The following is a 22,684-nucleotide window of genomic DNA, read 5'->3' on the forward strand; positions in this document are numbered from 1 at the left end:
TAGCCAATTTTCACCTAACAGTGAAACACATGAGCCAGAATCTATCTCTAAAGGTATAGATTTATCATTTAACTCAAATTTGTACATTTCTGGTTTAACAGATAGTATACAATGACAAGAAACTTTCAGCAACATGGTTATCAATATTATAAGCATTAACTCATCTTCATGCCTTGGAACAGGTTCAGAAATGGATTTTACGTTTTTATTCTTGTATGCATCATTTTGCTTAAATCTATAATTTTTTTCTAAATGACCCTGGCAACCACAAAAGTGACATTCCAAGTCTTTAAACCTACAAGCAGAACTTGGATATGGGAAACCACATAGCCTTGCTATGCACTTTATGCACAGGTGTACCTGATGAACTGGAGTTCGCCATTCTCCTTCCACCATGTGAGCTTTTTCAAATGACAGAATATGGTCATAGATATTTGAAGTATGGTTCTTCATCAATTGCCATAAAAAGTTGGTCTTGCAGCCTGGCATCAAATGTTGCACCAAAGTTGCAATCCTTAGCCAGTCTTTTCAGGTCTGCATATAGTTCTTTCAGTTTCTTTTTCAACTTTATGCCATTGTTGAAAAGAAAACAAGCTTTGGTGATACAATGGCTTTGTTATGAAGTATTTCTTTATTAATTCAATCAGCTCATCATATGTCTTTGTAGTTGGCATGTCAGGTGCAGTCAAGTTTGCTAAAATTACAAACATTTTAGTGCCTATGCAACAAACAGTTGATTTTTCTTCTTGTCAGCATCAGTTATATCCTGAGTGGCTAAATGTGCCTGAAACAAAGCCAAGTAGACATCAAAAGGGAGTTCTTCATGGTTAAATGGTCCAATCTTTATGGAAGATGCCATCTTTAAAACTGGTCTAGCTTCTTGGCTATCAAAAACTTTCAGACAAATTTAGGTACAGTGGAACCCCGCCATTCGTCCGCCTCTCTATTCGTACAACTCGTTATTCGTCCAACTTGTTCAAGGTAAAATTCAACTCATCATTCGTACTTGCCCCACAATTCGGACAGCGTCACCTTCTTACTGGTCGCGCCATGCGATCACTTCAGCTTAGTCTCGTCATAGCTTCCGTAAACTATGCATCATCCACGCAAGCTTCATGAAACTTTGTGCTATTTTGTTGCTATTTTTTGTTATCTTTATTAAAAATAGTATAGCCATGGGTCCAAAAAAGATTAGTGATTCAACCAAGCCTAAAAGTAAAGCAGTGCAAACAACAATTGAATTGAAAAAAGAACTCATTGCGAAGTTTGAAAGTGGAACTCGTATCTCTGACCTGGCAACTTAGTATGGCATGGCGAAATCAACCATATCGTCTATACTGAAAAATAAAGACAATAAAAGAGGCTAATGTGGCAAAAGGAGTGACCGTTCTTGCTGTCAACAGGTCACCTATAATTAAACAAGTGGAAAAACTTTTGTTAGTTTGGATTAATGAAAAACAACTTGCTGATGACAGCATTTCTGAAATAATATATTTGTGAAAAAGCAAAGCAGTTGCATGATGACCTTAAGCGAGACAGCTCTGGAACCAGTGCACAAAGTAATGAATTTAAAGCAAGTAGGGGGTGGTTTGATTGATTTAAGAAACGAAGTGTCATTCATTGTTTTTAGGTGTGGGGAGGCTGCCAGTGCAAACAAAGATGATGCTGAAAAGTTTATTGGGGAATTTAAAAACTTTGTAGAGAGTGAGGGATTTACTCCTCACCAAGTTTTTAATTGTGACGAAACTGGCCTCTTCTGGAAGAAGATGCCTAAGGGGACCTACATCACAAAAGAGGAGAAATCATTGTCAGGACACAAGCCTATGAAAGACAGGCTTACACTCTTCTTGTGTGCTAATGCTAGTGGGGACCTCAAAATTAAACCTTTGCTTGTCTACCACTCAGAAAACCCAAGAGGGTTCAAGATAAATAACATTATAAAAAGTAAACTCAGTGTAGTGTGGAGGGCTAATAGTAAGGGTTGGGTAACAAGGCAGTTCTTCACTGAGTGGATATATGAAGTGTTTGCCCCGAGTGTGAAAAAATATCTAGAGCAGAAAAATTGACCACTCAAGGCCCTTCTGGTAATGGACAAAGCTCCTGTTCACCCTACAGGCTTGAAGGAAGATCTGGTGGGTGAATACAGCTTCGTCCAAGTGAGGCTTTTGCCCCCTAATACCACTCCTCTAATCCAGCCCATGGATCAGCAGGTCATTTTAAACTTCAAAAAGCTTTACACAAATGCACTTTTTCAAAGGTGCTTTGAAGTGACCTCTGACACAGAACTAACCCTCAGGGACTTTTGGAAGAACCATTTCAATATCCTTCATTGTTTGAGGATAATAGACAAAGCCTGGGGGGGAAGTTACTATCAGGACACTGAACTCTGCCTGGAAGAATCTGTGGCAAGACTGTGTGGCAGCCAGAGACTTTGAAGGCTTTCATACAGAGCCTGTGGTGGTGGATGATATTGTGTCCCTGGGGAAGTCCATGGGATTGGATGTAGACAGTGATGATGTGGAGGAGTTGGTCGAGGACCACAGAAATGAGCTGACAACTGAAGAACTCCAAGAACTGCACAGGGAGCAGCAAGAAGTGGTTGAAGAACTTTCTTCTTCAGAGGAGGAAAGTATTAAGGGAAGCATTTCCACTGCAGAAATTAAAGAACTGTGTTATCACTGGGAGAAAACACAGAGAGTGGTGGAAAAATGGCATCCTGACACTGCTGTGGTTAACAGGAGCATCAATTTGTTCAATAACAATGTTACTGACTATTTTAGAAAAATTCTGAGAAATCGTCAAAGGCAGACAACATTGGACAGGTTTTTAATGAAAGAATCCCAAGATTCTTTTAGTGCAAAACGACAGAAAAAAAGAAAGAACACCAGAAAGAGAGAAAACACCTGAAGGGATGTTACCTGATGTTTATATGGAAGGTGACTCCCCTTCCAAACAGTAACATCAACATCCCCCCTCCTCTACGCCTTCCACTTATGCCATCAGCTCACCTCAGTAAAGGTAAAGTCCAGTTAGATTTTTTTTGTTTCATGTACTGTACAGTACTATATATTTATTGTTTTTCACAGTTTTTATGTATTCTATGCTTAACATATTATTACAATAAGCAATAATCTGTGGGTCTGGAACGGATTAATCCAATTTACATTATATCTTATGGGAAAAAATGATTCGCCATTCATACAAATCGCCATTCGAACAGCCTCCTAGAATGGATTGTGTATGAATAGCGAAGTTCCACTGTAATTGTAAACCCTTCTCCTCTCTAATAGGAGAAAACGAACAAATGAGTGATTTCCAGTGTTGTGTAACAGCAATATAAGTAAAGGCACCTATACTCAGTGTGAACACACTTAGCATAATCTAAACAGCAGGCATCATGTCGCATGTAATTTACCACTGTTTTCTGGTCTAAACCACCAGAAACACACACAAAATCACTTTGATCCTCATTGCTATTGTTATATTTTAGTTTTTCCATGCATGTCACTCAGTTTCATTGTATATATCCTTAAATTAGAAAGGATAAACCAAATGCATGTTTCCACAATACCATCTATATAACACTATATTTACATCATGACATTCAGAGCATGCAAAAACATCAACAAAACAAAAGCAAAAGGCTCACATCGACATGAACCTAAACATTATTTTAATCTGAATACACTACAGTCACGGCAGACAGAAATATGGGAAAACAACTAAAAGAAGACCAGATGTGAGCAGGGTTGAATCGCCATTAGGTATCATCCCTAAGAAAAATTGTAATGTTGAGATGCCACAAAAGAATCAAAGGTATGAAGAAGAAAGTTATTTTGGTTTTTGTGGCTTTGGAAGAGATAGGAGAAGACTGAGTAAAAATATAAATTTAGAAATGGAGATGAGGTATATCTCATAGAATCAAGACATTGTAGAAGCAGATTATAGATCTAAGGGGCAATTGCCTTGCAATGTAATGAGAAATGAACTGAAAAAACAAAATGCAGAAACCAACAGAGAGCTTAGTGACTTAAAAAAAGAACTAAAAATACTAAAAAATGAAAATGAAAGGATGAAAAATGTAGATGCTAGAAAAAACGAGGCTTTGAAAAGAGAGGTAAACTAATAGATTAAAGCAGTGACTGAGAAAATTGGAGATAGTGTAAGGGAGACAGATCTTCAAAAAATTAAAAACCAATGGAGAATAAAAAAAAAGTTTTAAGAGAAATTGTCCAACAACAGGTGCAAGAAAATGCAAAGGAATCAGTTATGAAAGTAATAAAAAGAGAAAGAAAATTAGGTCAGGGACACAGTGACTTAAAAAATGTGCATAGTGGTATATGGTATAAAAGAAAAACACAATGTAGCTAGGTACTTAAGAGAAAATGAGGAGAAAGAAATAGCAAAATAAATTCTAAAAATAGTACAAGATGATGAGCAAGAAATAGAAAAGGAAATAGAAATGCATAGAATTAGATAATACTAAAAAGAATCGACTTCTAAATATTAAACTAAGGTCACAAATGATAGCAGAAGTAGCAAAAACAGCAAAGTTGGCAATAAAGTGAAAACTACAAAAATATATGGATAAAAAAGGAAATGAGCGATGGGGAAAAAGAAAAACACAGTAAAAAATCAAGCTAATAAAGAATAAAAAAATGAGAAAAGAACCAAGCCATAAAAAGGAGTTTTTTTCGGGAGAGTACTGGACTTGAGGCTGAGAAAATAGTATATCAAAAGAAAGAAAATGCAGGAAACAGAAAACAAGGAGGAAAATGAAAAAAAAAAATGAAAATAACTTGTAGCAACATGGATGGTCTGATTTCAGGATTAAACAAATTAAATGATTATCTGGCAGAAGAAAACCAGATACAATGGGAATGGTGGAGACAAAATTAAAAGGTCCACTACCATAACCCTTCCTAACTACACTCAGCAAACTGATCCCTCCGAAACTACCACACTAACATTTGTCCCTTTTCCTTTGTAAAGCAGAACTATACAGGCACTCCTCCAGTCCTCTTACACTCTACCTTCCCTTAGACAAACATTAAACAAACTCACTAGCCAATCCCCTATTACTGTACTTCCCTTCTTCAGACACTGCATGACACCCATCTAACCCAAGTGCCTTACCTGGTCTCATCATTTTGATAACTACTTGCATCTCATTTTTTTTTCTCCTCCATTTTCCTCTTCTATCACCATTATTTCCTTAGCACCTTCCACTGCTATCCCCAACCCTTCACTATTCTCCACATTCAACAACTCTCTAAAGTACTGCACCCATCTTCTCCTTACCACCTCCTCTTCTGTTAACATCTGTCCATCTGCACCTTTTATATTTTCTTCTCTACTTGACTCACCTCCCCTTCCTCTATTGATTTCCTTCCAAAACATCTTTTTATATTGCTTTCAAAAATTTCTGTCATACTCGTCTCCCATTTAACATATAGTAACTTTTGTTATGCATCTCTTTTTTCTTCTTTATACCTCCCATACTTTTTTCTCATACTACTTTGCAACCAGTTTCTAAATGCTCACTCCTCCACTTCATCATTCCACCACTCACTAAACTTCCTTCTATTACCTCCCATCTTTCCTTTTCCACATACCATCTTTGCACACACTGTCACTTCCTCCTTGAAACACTCCCATTCCTCTTCCACACCTACTTTATTCTTCACCACCTCTCAGACTTCTCTCAGCTTCTTCTTGTACTCCTTTTCCTTCTTATTTAAATGGTTTGCTCTAAGCACCTTTCTACCTTCTGCCCTTTTCCTCTTTCTCCACCTATCCTCCACTCTCAACTTATTTTCCATCAAAATGTGTACTACATTTAGGTAAATACATATATAATTATTTTAATTTTTCAGTACTACCTGAGAGTATGGTGAACCATTCAGCATGAGGTGTGACCACTTCATGAACTTCCAGGTCATGAGGAGATTTGTTACAAATTTTGTAGTATGGAGTGAATACCACAATCTTTGTCAGACCAGAACCACCAAGTTGAATCTCAACTCCAACCTGTGCCAACATAACATGTGTAACACATACTATTACATGTAATTCAAATGAAGTAACAAAGTTACTAGAATATATATTTATAATACAGAAAAAAATTACAGTATCTTTCCATTATTACTTTTATTATTCATCATCTATTATGACTACTTCAGCTACTAACCTGGAAAACTCTGTCTTGTTCTTTACAAGTGACAGAACCTGAGCTACCAACAACATCCAAGGAGAACTTGTCAGACCAGTCACTATACATCACCTTCAAGCTTGCTTTCTTTTTTCCAAAGAAGGCTTTGGATTTAAAAGAGAAGAGGATCACCTCTTCAGAGTCACCTTCATGAATAACAATGTTGTTTGGAGAGTCAACCTGCAAATAGCAGGCATATTCTTAGCACACATTGTTGGCTCTACTATACAAATAACCTTAGCATTGAAAAACAATAAATTATTTTCCATCCACAAGCATATACTTTGTGTTAGAATAAACAATTTCAATAATCAACACACAATTCTGTTTGCATATATGGCAGCTACATATATTAAGCAGATCTCTGGTGTTCCATATAAATTTAATACAAAACTCCTTTCTTTTTATAAAGATTTCTCATCTGCTGCTACATGCTGACCTGCACTCTTTAAAACAATCAAACCAAACAGACCAGGTGAAAGCATAAACTTGGGTAATACAACACACTGCAGTCTCACCTGTGGATATGGGCAAATTTCAGATATTAATATGTATGACGGGGAGTGGGTGGGGGATAGGGGGTGAGGAAGTATGTAAGAGAGAAAAAATTTGATGCAGCCCGAAGGGATTTCTCCTTGTCTTCTTTTTTGCATGAGGGGACGGCGAGGGGGGGGGTTGACGAATTTATGAAGCGGCCTTGCTGTGGATGTGCTGCGTCTTGCGACACTCCTTCTGACCCAGGGCAGTGGACAGGATGCAGGGATGACCCATCATCCAGGAGGTGCCAAGATAAGAGGGAGGGAGGAAGGTGGAGGGGAGTGGAATATATAGGAAATGGAATGGGTGGGAGTGGTTTCGATGCCTTTTTCTTTTTGGCTACCCCCCCATATAGGGGAAAAAAGCCTTTGGTATATGTATGTATGTATGTATGTGCTATATCTCCAACAATCAACACTCACTATCCAAATTTCCCAGCCAGTAAAAAAAAGTATTCTCAAGCAGTTTATAAACTCTGGTGCTCACTCTCTACCAACTATAATTGAATTACTTTCAACATTAGACAGATTCACTATCTCAATTCTCTAACAGGAATCTATAATCCTCCCCACTGAATATCAAATGAATATCATTGGTACACAGTTCTATAAAAGAGCCCTTACCTCTACTCACCCATCTCATAACATCACATAGCACAACCAACTAAACATGAAAAATCTAAACTAGCAGCACACTATTCAAACATTTACAACAATGTACCACGCATAACACATTTAGACAAAAACACATTCACATTTGGATCACAAGACAAGCTTTCCAACACCGACCATCAAACTCCTTACTCCATCATAACCACTTCTATCAGTGCCCCCACAGAAAAAATCCTCCCCAAGAAAACCAAGGACCACACTAGCACCATGATGAGATAGTAACAACATACAATGGTCCTTGTTAAAGAAACTAACTGCCACAATAGCAACAATTACACAATAGGCACTGAATACCTCACCTTTAACTACCCCACCCTTACTATATCCAGTGTATTCACCTCGGATCTGCTACAGTCTCTGTCGAGACAGCCAGACACCACCCTTCGGCAGTGAGCTCAGAGCTCATTATTTGCCGATCTCTGGGTAGGTCTGAGACCACTCACACAACACACACCGGGGCAGCAAGGTCACAACTCCTTGACTAACATCCCGTACCTACTCACTGCTAGGTGAACAGGGGTTACACGTGAAAGGAGACAAACCCAACTTATCTCCGCCCGGCCGGGGAATCGAACCCCGGTTCTCTGGCCTTTCTTCCTTGAGTGACTTAGAGACATGTACAGAAGCAATTGCCAATAACCTGGGAGCCATGGGGTAATGGATTGACTGGCTAAAAGGAAAAATGTCTTAAAACTTTTAACTTTTGGAGTTGGATCTGAGTATACCCTTGAAGATAAAGAAACTAACAAGAGATTACATGTAGGTATATGAAAACAAAATTCCACCTAGAATTCTAAGCCACAAACCTTGGCATAGAGGGTGATCACTTGAAAAATTCTGGCACATGAACTAAGAAACAAGATTAAGGAAATGAAAATAGATATAAGAGAGGTGAAGAGTGAAAATGAAAGAGGAAAATTAATGATACTACCAATAGCGACAACTTAAAAAAAAGAAGTAAATAACAATATACAAGTAATTACTGAAAAAAATAAAGAAAACTTAGGTGAGGAACACATCCAAAAGATTAAGAAATGGAAGGAAAACATAGAAAATAAAGAAATTGCCTTTAAAGAAATAGTCCAACAACAAATGCAAGAAAATGCAAAAGACACAATCATCCAAGTACCGGTAATTAATGAAAAGCCAAATTGGGTCAGAGATGCAGTGGATAGGAAAAAATGTATTGTGGTATATGGACTAAAAGAAAAACATGGTCTGGCAATGTACATGAGAGAAAAAAAAAAAGAAAAGAAAAAGAAATAGCAATAGCAATCCTAAAAGAAATTCAGGATAGAGCCCAGGATGTAGAGGACATCAACGATATGTATAGTATTGGTTATTATAAGGAAAGAAATTGACCCCTAAAGATAAAACCAAGATCACAAATGGTAGACGACATATTTGAAAAAGTAGGTAACTTGGCAAAGACTGAACATTACAATGAGATATGGATAAAATGAGAAATGAGTATTGAGAAATTAGAAAAAGAGAAGACACTAAGAGATGAATCTACGAAAAAAAACAAAGAGAAGGGAGACCGAAAGCAAGGAATTCTATTGGAGAGTAACTGACATGAGACTGGGAAAATGGTACAGTATATCAGAATGGGCGAACTAAAGACAGAAAAAAGATGGAGAAAGGAAAAAATTAAAAGTGGCCTATACTAACATCAATGGATTAATTTCAGGACTGAATGAACTTAATGATTACCTGTTAGAAGAAAAACCAAACATAATGGGAATTGTGGGGATTAAACTAAGGGGTGCAATACCACCCATCAATGTTGGGTTAAAAACAGAGACAAGAAGCAGGGAGTAGGAATCGTGTTCTTGGCCAAGAAAAACTTGAATGTGACAAAAACTGCGGAGGGCAAAGGTAACGTAGAAATGATCATGATAAAAGTCCAAGAAAAGAGCATGAAAAGTAGAAAGTTTGTGGTGACTTATATGCCCATAAAAACGAATGTTTGGAAAGAAAACGAGCATATGAAAATGCTAGAAGATACAAGGCATTCATTAAATGAGATACTAATGGGTGGAGGTAACCTGGTAATTATGGGGGACTTTAACTGCACAGAAATTTGTTGGGAGGACATGACAGTGAAAGGCGGAGAAGACTTGTGGGGTATTGTATTACTGGACATGACCATGGAATATACAATGACAAAGTGGGTCAGTGAAAACACCAGATACAGAAATAATGAAGAGCTGTCAAGACTAGATTTAATATTTACAATAGTACCTGAAATTGTGGATAAAATCCAATATAAGACACCAATAGGAAAAATAGGAAAGAGTGACCATATACTTATTGAGACTGAACTTAAGGAAGAAATATACATGGAGAGAAATGAAAAGCATAGGAAAGGAAGATTGATGTACAACAAAACAGACTTTGCAAAACTAAAGAAATTCCTTCAGAATGCAAATTGAGAAAAATTTTACATGGAAAAGACAAAAAAGGAAGAAAAATGGGATATCTTGATGGAAAATTACAATGAAGGAGTGAATAGGCATGTACCAAGACAGAAGCTAGAGATAATGCACATTAAATTCTGGTTCAACAGAAGATACAGTGAGGCAAAATATTAAAGGGACAGAACTTGGAAAAGATGGAGAAAAGATATAAAGACCTGGAAAATGGCAAGTATATATAAACTATAGAAATGAGTATGTAAAAGTGCTAAGAGAGGAAAAAAGGAACTATGAAAAGGACATTATAGATAAATGCAAAGAGTAACCCAAGCTATTCTATCAATACATGAAGGGTAAACTTAAAAATAAACAGGAAATGGTGAAACTACATCAAGGAAATTTAGAATACACAGAAGATTTAGAAATGGCTGGTCATGAATAACCACTTTGTCTGTTTTCACTAGAGAGAAGGCACAATATTGGGACAAAGGAAATGAAGTGTGATCTCCCCCAATGAGCGGGATAATAACAACACAATATGAAATAATGGAACATCTATCAAACCTTGATGTCAGGAAATTGCACGGCCTGGACGGAATTGCAAATTGGATTCTAATAGAATGCAAAGAAGAACTATTGGACAAAATACATAACATAATAAGTTGCTCACTTAAAGAAGGAACAATACCAAAAGACTGGAAAAATGCTAACATTGTACCAATATATAAAGGAGGAAACAAGGAAGAACCAACTAACTATAGACCGGTCTCACTAACAAGCAGTATAGACAAAATATGTGAGAAAATCAGCAAGAATAGATGGGTAAAACACCTGGAAGAAAATAATGTAATTAACCCAAGACAATTTGTGTTCAGACAAGGAAGATCATATACCACAAACTTAATGTTTCTACTCAAGACTAATAGACATAGTGCAAGAAAGGAATGGATGGTCTGATTGTGCCTTCCTGGACTTACAAAAAGCTTTCAACAAGGTACCACACAAAAAATTATTAACCACTTCCATACGGTGACGCCTATGTAGGTGGCATAAGGAGTAAGTGGGTACTCGATGATGCCGACGTCGCCATCTTGATTATATTCATTGTAGTCGTACCTGCGTAACTTTCATTCTCTCTAAATTGGCTTCATCATATTTTCTATGGTTACTAAAATACACGGGTGAAAGAGAACGAACGATTGAGCACTGACTTTATTTTTCATAATGTGATTATTATGATGCAACATTGCACGTTGGACAGCTAATGCTGCCAGACGTGCGATGTGCCCTGGAGTGAAGAGGTTAAAAAAAGAACTGGAACATGTAGGAGGGATACAAGGGAACCTACTAAAATGAATGGAGGACTTCCCGATTGGTAGAAAGATGAGAGTAGTGCTCAGAGAAGAATATTCAGGTTAGAAAGAGTTGATCAGTGGAGTTCTGCAAGGATCTGTACTGGCTCCAATAATGTTTGCTATTTATATGAATGACATGGACAATGATGTGCAATGTTACATGAGCTTTTTTGCAGACAATGCTAAATTGTCAAGGAAAATAAAAACTGAAATGGATTGCAAATCACTACGGGAAGACCTGAATAAGATTTGGAACTGGAGTCAGAAATGGGAAGTGGGCTTCAACATTAAGAAGTGTTGCATAATGGAGGTTGGAAAAAGTAAAAATAGAATATCAGGACAATATAAAACTGGAACTAAGGAGGTAAAAAAGTGGGATCTGAAAAAAGATTTGGGTGTAATTATCTCAAACGACTTGTCCTATGACAAACAGATAAACAAAATTGTCGGAGAATTCTATTACTTGCTAAGATCAATAAAAGTGGCAGTTACATATTTGGATGAAAAATTTATTTAAAAAATATTAGTCACACTGATAAGGCCTTGACTACAATATGCGGCAACATTGTGGTCACCCAGTACCAAAAAGAATACAAGGAAAATAAAAAGAATCCAGAGAGCAGCAACAAAAATGGCACCTGCACTTGCAAAATTGTCATATGAGGAGAGACTGGCTAAACTGGAGTTACCGACTCTGGAGCAAAGAAGAGAGAGAGGTGACCTACTGACCATCTACAGAATCATGAAGGGAACAGAAATACTCAAAAGAGAGGACTTGTTAAATTGGGACAAGAGAAACACAAGAGGACATGGAAAGAAAATAAAAAGAACATAGTTATAGAAGAGATCTGAAGAAAAAAGTTTTCCATATAGAGTGGTGGACACTTGGAACAAACTGGACGAAAAAATAGTGTGTGCAAAAACCATTCATGAATTTAAGAGCAAACTAGACACTGCGAGATACAAAGACAGCTCCCCTTCCCGTAAAATACAACTAGGTAAATACAAATATGAAAGCTACTCAAGGGTTGAATAATTATGCATTTTCAGGGTTTGCAAGAGAAGGTGGAATATTAAGTAGAGGTTTGGAGTTGGATAGAGAACCTAGGTACAAAAATGTCTTAAGAAATTGGGATACTGCTGATTTGACAGATGAACTAATGGATTCGAAAATTGAATACAGGGCAATGTACAGAGAAATAATTCAATTTAAAAAAGCTAATGACAAGATGAACAAGGAGCTTGATGATCTGAAATAAGAATTAAACATGGTCAGAAGTGAGAATGAAAGAATGAAAAATGAAGACCAAAACAAAAACGAGGCCTTGAAAAAGAGTGGAAAGTGGAACAAGAAAATTAAAAATTAATTTTTAACCTCTTCATTCCGGGGGTTTTCGCATGTCTGGCAGCATTAGCTGCCCAACGTGCGATGTTGCGTCATAACAATCACATTATGAAAAATATAAAGTCAGTGCTCAATGATTCGTTCTCTTTCACCAGTGAATTTTGATAACCATAGAAAATATGATGAAGCCAGTTTAGAGAGAATGGAGGTTACGTAGGTACAGTACGACTACAATAAATATAATCAAGATGCCGACGTCGGCATCATCGCGTACCCATTTCCTCCTCATGACGCCTACGTAGGTGTCACCATATGGAAGTGGTTAAGGAAATAGTACAGCAACAAGAAAATATCAGAGAAATGGTAAAGTAATTAGGAAAAAAGAAAATAGGGTCAGAGACAGTGTATAAAAAAACATATTGGAATTTATGGTATTAAAGAAAAACATTATGTACATAGATATCAATGAGAAAAATATGAGAAAGTGCAAAAGTAATTCTGAAAGAGATACTAGAAGATGGACAGGAAATGAACAAAGAGATTGAAGAGGTACATAGGATGAGACAGTACTCTAAAGAAAAACAATTTAGGCCATTTAAAATCAAACAATCAAACTAAGCTCTCAAATGATAGCACAAGTACTATCAAAAACAGCAAAGCTGTGAAATTGTGAAAATTACAAAAGGGTATGGATACAAAAGAAATCAGTGATTAGGAAAAAGAGAAAGGCCCTTAGAAGTGAAGCAAACAAAAAAATGAGAAAAAAACAGACTGAAAAGAATGAGAGAGAGAGAGAGAGTCCTGGACCAGAGGCTGAGAAAAGAAATAACTGTCACACAGAGGGAAATTAGAGGCCAAATAAAAAACCTTTGTGTCAGAAAATCACATGGTCTGGATGTAACTGCAAATTGGATATTAAAAGAATGCATAGATGAACCAATGAACAATATATAAGATAACTGATTACTCACTCAAAGAAGGAAAGGTACCACAGGATTGGAAAAATGCAAATATTGTACCAATATATATAGGAGGGGACAAGGAAAATCCAACTAATTATAGACCACTCACCCTTACAAACACAATAGCAAAAATATGTGAAAAAGTTATCAAAAGTACATGGATTAAATATCTAAGAACAAAATATACTAAATCCAACACATTTTGGATTTAGACATGGAAGATCATGTGCCACTAACTTGATTTGCTTCTATTTGAGACTAATAGGAATAATACAAGAAAGAGATGCATGGGTGGATTGTGCCTTCTTAGACCTACAAAAAGCATTTGATAAAGTACCACAAAAAAGCTGTTTAGAAAAATTGAATCAACAGGTGGTATTCAAAGAAAATTATTGGAATCGATGGAAGATTTCTTGACTGGGAAAAAAATGAGGATAGTACTGAGAGACAAATACTCAACCTGGGAAAAAATGGTATGTGGAGTCCCACAAGGTTCGGTATTGGTTCCGATTATGTTTGCCATATATATGACATGAATGAAGGTGTGGAATGTTATATGAACTTCTTTGCCGATGATGCAAAATTACTAAAGAAAGTAAGTGCAGAGGAAGACTGTGAATCCCTACAGAAAGACCTGGATAAAGTCTGGGAATGGAGTCAAAAGTGGGAAGTGAACTTCAACATCAAGAAATGTAGTATAATGGAGTTTGGGAAAAGTAAAAATAGAATATCAGGGCAATATAAAATTGCTACAAAGGAAGTTTAAAAAAAGTAAGTTTGGAAAGGGACCTAGGAGTAATTATAAGCAAAGACGTCACCAGACAAGCATATCAACAAAATAGTTGGAGAAACCTTCAATTTACTAACATCAATGGAAGTGGCATTTGATTACTTGGATGAGGAAATGGTAAAGAAAATATTAGTTACACTGATGAGACCAAGATTGGAGTATGCTGCAACACTATGGACACCCTGTACTAAAAAGAATATAAAGAAATTAGAAAGAATACTCCTTGCATGGGAGTATTAGGAGTAGTGAGAAGTAGTGAGAAGTAGTGTGGAAGAAAGGGAGGCTTTTTTGGATAGATTCAAATGAGTGCATAGAGGGATTAAGGAGAAATGTCAATGTAATAGTATTGGGAGACCCTAATGCTAGGGTAGGAAATGAACCAATAAATGGAGTGGTTGGGAAATGTGGAGTTCCAGGAAAGAATCATAGTGGAGAGTTGATAGTGGAGATGTGTCTAGAAAGAGAGTTGATGATAGCAAATACAGTGTTTAGAAAGAAAGTCAAGCATTTGTACACATGGGAGAGGGTGGTGGATGTGGATAGAAGGGTGATAGATAGAGCATTAATGGATTATGTAGTGGTAGATAGGAGTATAATATGAAGATTTAAACATGTACAGGTTCTAAGGGGAGAGAGTGGGGGAATATTAGGTCATTTTCTGGTGGAAGGTGAGTTGAGAATGGAAGATAGATAGAGAAAGAGGAAAAGGACAAAAGGTAGGTAGGTGCTTAGAGTGAACTGCTTAAATGAGAAAGAAAAGGAGAATGAGTATTAGAAGAAGCTGTGACAGGAGTGGGAGGGAGTGAAGGATAGAGTAGAATTAGGAGTGGAGTAATGGGGATGCTTCAAGTAGGGAGTCATAAGGTGTGCAAAGATGGTGTGTGGAACAAGGAGGATGGGAGGAAATAGAAGGAAAGGTAGTGAGTGGTGGGGTGAGGAAGCAAAGACGGTTGTAGAGGAGAAGAAGCGTGCTTTCACAGATTGGTTACAAAATAGGACGAGAGAATCTTATGAGAGATACAAAGTAAAGAGAAGTAAAGCACAAGATAATGGAGGCAAAGAGGAGAGCAGATGTGAAATGGGGTAAGGGTATGACAGAAAATTTTGAAAGTAATAAAAAGATGTTTTGGAAAGAAATTAAGAGAGGAAGAGGAGGCAAATCAAGTAGAGAAGAAAGGTAAAAGGTGCAGATGGAGAGATGATAATGGAAGAGAGGGCAGTGAGAGGAAGATGGGCAGAGTATTTTAGGGAGCTGCTAACTGTGAAGGAGGATAGGGAGGGAAAGGTAGTTGCAGTGGGAAGCGGTAAGAAAATGACTGTGATGGGTGAGGAAAATGGAGGAGAAATAAGGAAGGATGAAGTGAAGGGAGTAAAGATGATGAGAGCAAGTAAGGCACCTGGTCTGGATGGATGGCATGCAGAATCTCTGAAAAAAGGAGGTACAGTGATGATGGACTGGCTGCTGAGGTTATTTAATGTTTGTTTGAGAGAGGGTAGAGTGCCGGAGGACTGGAGGAGTGCCTGTATAGTTCCACTTTACAAGGGAAAAGGACACAAGTATGAGTGTAATAGTTTCAGAGGGATTAGCTTGATAAGTGTAGTTGGGAAGGCTTATGGGAGAGTCTTGACTGAGAGGATTAGGAGAGGAATAGAGGGAGTAATTGGTGAGGAACAGTGTGGGTTTAGAACAGGTAGGGGTTGCGTAGATCAGATTTTTGTGGTAAGACAGATATGTGAGAAAGCTATAGGAAAAGATAAGGATGTTTTTTGCACTTTCATGGATCTGGAATAGGCTTATGACAGGGTAGAGAGGAAGGCACTATGGGAGGTATTGCAGATATATGGGATAGGAGGAAAGCTTTTAGGAGCAGTCAAGAGTTTTTATGAGAGTAGTAAATTGTGTGTCAGGATTAGAAATGGAGAGAGTGAGTGGTTTGAGGTAAAGGTGGGACTTCATCAGGGATGTGTTATGTTGCCCTGGCTATTCAATTTATACATGGATGGGGTGGTACAAGAGGTAAACGCAAGGGTGGTGGGTCAGGGATTGGAGATGGTAAAAGAAAATGGAGAAAAGAGGGAGATAAGCCAGCTGTTGTTTGCGGACAGCACTGCACTTGTAGCAGGATCAGAGGAGGGATTGAGGAAGTTAGTGACAGAGTCTAGGAGAGTGTGTGAACGAAGGAAGTTGAAAATAAATGTGGGTAAAAGTAAGGTGATGAGATGTACAAGGGGTGAAAGTGGCAGCAGACTGGAAGTGAGCATTATGGGAGAGAGACTGGAGGAATTGGATGGTTTTAGATACTTGGGTGCGAATGTGGCAGGAAAGGTGGGGGTGGAGGTAGAATGTAGATTGAGAGAACCGAGTAAATACCTTGGTGGATTAAAAAGTGTAATGAGAAATAGATATTTGGGAATGGATGCTGAGAGGAGATTGTATGAAGGAGTGATTGTGCCAACAGCACTATAGAGAGCAGAAACATGGAACATAGGAGAGGAAGAAAGGACTTTGAATGTGTTTGAGATGAGGTGTCTGAGAAGTATGATGGGGGTTACTAGGCTGGAGAGAGTGAGAAATGAAGAGGTGAGGAGGAGAATGGGGAATGGAAAGGGAGTTGGGAGATAGGGTGGATGAAAGAGTATTGGGATGGTTTGGACACATGGAAAGAATGAGTGAAGAAAGACTAGTAAAAGAGGTGTGGAAGGCAGATGCAGAAGGAGTGAACATGAGGGGGCGACCTAAGATGGGATGGATGGATAGGGTAAAAGGGGCTTTCGGGAAGAGGGGAATGTCTGTTGAGGAAGGACAGGAAAGGACAGAAGATAGGGGTGAGTGGAGAATGGTTGTATATGGATGATGTTGTGATGCATGAGGTGGAATGGGGGGGGGAGAGTATGCGTGAGAAAAATTTGACGCAGTCCGAAGGGATTTCTCTCAGTCTTCTCCTTTTCTGCGTGAGAGGATGGAGAGGGGGAACACTGTTTAATTTAGAGCGGCCTTACTGTGGACATGCTGTGTCTTGCGACACTGCTTCTGACCCAGGGCAGTGGACAAGATGCAGGGATGACCCGTCATCCAGGAGGTGCCAGGATAAGACGGAGGGAAGAGGGGGGGGGGGGAGTGTGATAGGGATGAAATTGGAGGAAGTGGTTTTTATGCCTTGTTTTTTGACTACTTCCCTTATAAGGGGGAAAAGAGCCTTTGATATATGTATGTAGAAAGAATAAAAAGAGCAATGACAAAGATGGCACCAACACTCTCCAATCAATATACAAAGATTGTCTAAATTGGAACTACCAACCCTGGAACAAAGAAGAGAAAGAGGAGATCTATTGACCATTTACAGAATTATGAAAGGAATGGAAATCCTAGAGATGATCTATTAAAGTGGGACAAGAGGAAAAAAAGAGGACATGAAAAGAAACTCAAAAAGGATAGTTATAGAAGAGATCCGGAAAAGAATATTTTGTAAGAGACTGGTAGATTAAGGTAGACAAATAGGTAGATAGAGGGGTAGGTGGTGAGAAATTCATTTTACGACTTAGATGTTTTGAAAACAATGGCTGTTAATGAGTTGCAGAGTTGCGTACTCTTGCTCACCACCCAATGTTTGTGAACACAAGCTAGGGTATCAATAGAGGTGCTGATGTTGCGAATTGTTAACGCTAAGCCACTTTGCTTCATAGCAAGATTGCTTACATAAGCAGTATTGCTTGAGACAGTATAACAGCCTTTCTGATTGGAGAAAAGGGTGCAGGAGAGAAATTATTGGTGCACAGAGGTAAAGTCACACCCTTACAGGGTGGCATTTATTTGTAATGTTTAAAGTTAATGGATGAATTAAATAGTGACATCAAAGCAGACTTGGCTTGGTGGGTGTAAAAGGATCCCAGGTGGGATTCCTCTGCTGAAATTACTACAAATAAGTTGTAGAAGCGTAATATTATTTGGAAGAAAAGAAAAAGAAAATTACATTTAATTCACCCCATACTGATACTAAATACTTGACTAAGTAGGACAAAAGAGGCATGGGGCCTACAGATGAGTGACTTACAATTATAAGATGATAAAAAGAAAGTGAAGAAAGTAGAAAGTGAATGAAGAAAAATCATATCACAGAAGGAAATGTTAACAGAATTAAATCCAGTAATTGAGGAGAGAAGGGAACTGAAAGTGTTGGTAGCAACAGAGCTAACAGTGGTGGCAGGGGTGGGATGATCTTCCTCCAAAGTGATTAGACAAGATTAAGGTAAAAGTGAACGGGTACACCAATCAACTTTAAAAACGGTGCACATACCACAACCACGCAGTGTACAACTACAACCAAGCATATGTTAAATTCAAGGACGAGGAGTCTTCATACTACGAGTGGAACGAGGCAATTTTAAAGGCAGTCTTCAAGGCGATCTTCAAGGCTATCATCTACAAGACAACAAAGCAGGGAATGAGTCACTACAAAGCAGCAGTGAACAGAGACTGATGAGAACCGACGAATTTCACAAACGACGATGTTGACGTATGTAAGGAAGACTATGTGGAGGCAGTCAAGTCAAATCAATTTACTGAAGGTATGAATAACACTAATAACACTGTTTTTAGTCATGAGGTTCATACCTCAAATATAAACATTCCTAAATTCATACATACATACATACATATACCAAGGCTTTTTCCCCCTTACCAGGGAGGTAGCCAAAAAGGAAAAGGCATAAAATCATTCCCACCCATTCCATCCCCGAAAACACTCCACACCCCTCCACCCTCCCTCCCATCTTAGCACCTCCTAGATGATGGGTCATCCCTGCATCCTGTCCACTGCCCTGGGTCAGAAGCAGTGTCGCAAGATACAGCACATCCACAGTAAAGCCGCTTAATTAAATTGGCGACCCCCCCTCTCCGTCCTCCCATATACAGGAGAGGACGGGGAGAAATCCCTTCGGGCTGCGTCAAAATTTTGCTCACACACACTACCTCACCCCCCATTCCCCCGTCCATTCCCCCTCATGCATCACAACATCCTCCACATACAACCATTCTCCATTCACCCCTGTCTTCCGTCCTCTCCCGTCAGCCCTCAACAGACATTCCCCTCTTCCCCAAAGCCCCCTTCACCCCATCCATCCATCCCATCCCAGGACGTCCCCTCATGTTCACTCCCTCCACATCTGCCTTCCATACCTCCTTTACTAGTCTTTCTTCACTCATTCTTTCCATGTGTCCAAACCATCGCAATACTCTTTCATCAACCCTATCTACCAGCTCCCCCTCCACCCCTGTTCTCCACCTCACCTCCTCATTTCTCACTCTATCCAGCCTAGCAACCCCCATCATACTTCTCAGACAGTTCATCTCAAACACATTCAAGCTCCTTCTCTCTTCCTCTTTCATGTTCCATGTTTCTGCTCCATACAGTGCTGTTGGCACAATCACTCCTTCATACAGTCTCCTCTCAGCATCCACTCCCAAATTTCTATTCCTCACTACACCCTTTAATCCACCAAGGCACCGACTCACCTCTCTCAATCTACACTCTACCTCCACCTTCTCCTGCCACATTTGCACCCAAGTATCTAAAACTATCCACCTCCTCCAGCTGCTCTCCCCCAATGCTCACTTCCAGACTACTGCCGCTTTCACCCCTTGTACATCTCATCACCTTACTTTTACCCACATTTATCTTCAGCCCTCCTCCATCACACACTCTCCCAAACTCTGCCACCAACCTCCACAATCCCTCTGATCCTGCCACAAGCGCAGTGTCGTCCGCAAACAACAGCTGGCTCACCTCCCACTTTTCTCCATTTTCTTTTACCATCTCCAATCCCTGACCCTACCCTTGCATTTACCTCTCACACTACCCCATCCATGTATAAGTTGAACAGCCAGGGTGACATAACGCATCCTTGACGAAGTCCCACCTTTACCTCAAACCACTCACACTCTCCACTTCCAATCCCGACACAAGCTCTACCACTCTCATAAAAACTCCTGACAGCTCCGAGAAGCCCCCCTCCCATCCCGTACATCCGCACAACCTCCCACAGTGCCCCTCTGTCTACCCTGTCGTAAGCCCTTTCCAGATCCATAAAGGCCCAAAAAACATACCTCCCCTTTCCTATAGCTTTCTCACATATCTGTCTTACCACAAAAATCTGATCTACACAACCTCTACCTGCCCTAAACCCACACTGTTCCTCACCAATTACTCCCTCTGTTCCTCTCCTAATCCTCTCAATCATTCCTAAATTCACCGGTGATTAAAACACCTTAGGAGTTAATAAGTTTCTTAACATGATAGATACCTTAATTATAAGCAAAAATATAACAAATGAAAAAAGAAAATAGAAATTTTAAAAGAGAATGTAGATCCTGAGAAAGGTAGAGCTAGGTTTACCATATATTCCAGCAAATGAAAGATATCAACAAATATGAAGAGTATAAAAAACTCTTCATTAAACATTCCATGTCAAAGCGTGATCAGCATCCTATCAGGTCTTTGGTTAGAATGATCAAAGAAGTTAGAACAAGTGAATCAGACACAGAATACTTAGAAAGATTAGATAAATGGTCAAAAGTCATGAATTCTATCTTGAAAGATTCAGATTGGATAGACAGATCTAGTGACAAAATGAAAGTTTCTCAGGTAATAAAATTAATCATATTTGGATTGTTAACAAAAAATTCTGATAACTTAATGGCAGAAAAGCTGTATAAAGATCTCAAGGCAACTATGAATTTAGGGGAGGTAGATTATCTTCTTCAAGGGTACAGTGAGATATGAATCATAAATCCATATGTTATGAGAGTGGGACAACAGAAAGAAAGTAGGAACTCTAGAAGTGAGTACAAGAACAGAGAATTTGGAAACAGAGTTAGAAGCCCATCAAAGGACACTAGAATTGTATGTTACAATTATCATACTTGGAGGCATAAAGGACAAGACTGTTATTATGGAACTATTTGTAGAAATTGCAATACCTCGTCTGGGGTACTGGCTGCATTTTATTGTGGCAAAATAGCATGCAGTTGATACTTTAGGGTCTATATGGGGCGCCCCTACGGACCAGAGCCACACATCATTTTGTCTGTGATAGAGGGAAACTCTGTACATTGAGAAACGATGACTGTCCCTCCGTTATGCTGTCCCCCAACCCCTTGTTACTGTCCTGTACCATTTCTCTGAATATTCATTTCCTTTTTTCGCCTACCCTGTGGTGGGGGAAAAGAATACTGCCACCAAGTATTTCCACTTGAGTCATATAAGGCGACAAAAAAGGGACGGGGGATGGGATTAGGAGTCCCACTACCTGTAGCCCCAATAGGGGACATTCCTAAAAAAGAAAGAAAAGGCATAAGAGGGTCTGGGAGCTTTCCAACCATTACCCTAAGGTTTGGGTCTTTAAATGTGCATAGATGTGGTACAGATGAGAGTAAAAGGGAAGAGATAGGCAGTATGTTTGTGAGAAGATAGATGGATGTACTGGCTTTGAGTGAAACTAAAATGAAAGGAAAGGGCAAGTGTGAGTTTGGGAGTGTAGTTGGGAGGTACTCAGGAGTGAAGAGAGGACAAGGGAGAGAAGGGGTGGCTATACTAGTAGGTGAAGAGATAAGTAAGCGGGTAGTGGAGTGGAAGGAGGTGTCATCAAGGTTGATGTGGATGAAGGTGAAGCTGGGAAAGGAGATGTGGGTTTTTCTAAGTGCGTATGGGCCTGGTAGTGAGAAGAACATAGAGGAAAGGGAGGCATTTTGGGTAGATATGAGTGCATAGAGGGATTAGGGAGAAATGTCAATGTAGTTGTATTGGGAGACTTAAATGCTAGGGTAAGAAATGAACCAATTGACAGAGTGATTGGAAAGTATGGAGTTTGAGCCAAAAATTGTAGTGGAGAGTTGATGGTGGAGATGTGTCTTGAAAGAGAGTTGATGATAGCAAATACAGTGTTTAAGAAGAAAGTCAAGCATAAATACACAAGGGAGAGGGTGGTGGATGGAAGGGTGGTGGCAGGAGTGGGATGATAGAGCATTAATGGACTATATAGTGGTGACTAGGAGTATGGTAGGAAGACTTAAGGATGTACATGTTCTAAGGGGAGAGAGTGGGGGAATGTCAGATCATTTCCTGGTGGAAGGTAAATTGAGAGTGGAGCATAGGTGGAGAAAGAGGAAAAGGGCAGAAGGTAGGGAGGTACTTAGAGTGAACTGCTTAAATGAGGAAAAAAAGGAGAATAAGAAGAAGTTGAGAGAGGAGTGGGAGAGAGTAAAGGATAGAGTAGAACTAGGAGTGGAGGAGGAATGGGGATGGTTCAAGGAGGGAGTCATAAGGTGAGCAAAGATGGTGTATGGAACAAGGAGGGCGGGAGGAAATAGAGAGAAGGGTAGTGAGTGGTGGGATGAGGAA

General features: G+C 39.1%; 1 protein-coding gene across 11 annotated transcripts in view; it reads right to left on the bottom strand.

Annotated features, from left to right (window-relative positions):
- The window catches only part of Vps13 (vacuolar protein sorting 13C), a 1,483,510-nt gene that overhangs the window by 330,478 nt on the left and 1,130,348 nt on the right, over window positions 1-22,684 (bottom strand). For all 11 annotated transcript variants that reach the window (XM_076210284.1, XM_076210280.1, XM_076210283.1 and 8 more), the window contains 2 exons: window positions 6,191-6,391; window positions 5,883-6,030 (listed from right to left, as the gene is read on the bottom strand). In XM_076210284.1, coding sequence (XP_076066399.1) covers window positions 5,883-6,030; window positions 6,191-6,391 — 349 coding nt within the window. The remainder of the gene's footprint in view (window positions 1-5,882; window positions 6,031-6,190; window positions 6,392-22,684) is intronic.

This window comes from Oratosquilla oratoria, chromosome 27 (genome assembly GCF_046742065.1).
Source record: "Oratosquilla oratoria isolate Oo_2021 chromosome 27, ASM4674206v1, whole genome shotgun sequence".
Taxonomy (NCBI): domain Eukaryota; kingdom Metazoa; phylum Arthropoda; class Malacostraca; order Stomatopoda; family Squillidae; genus Oratosquilla; species Oratosquilla oratoria.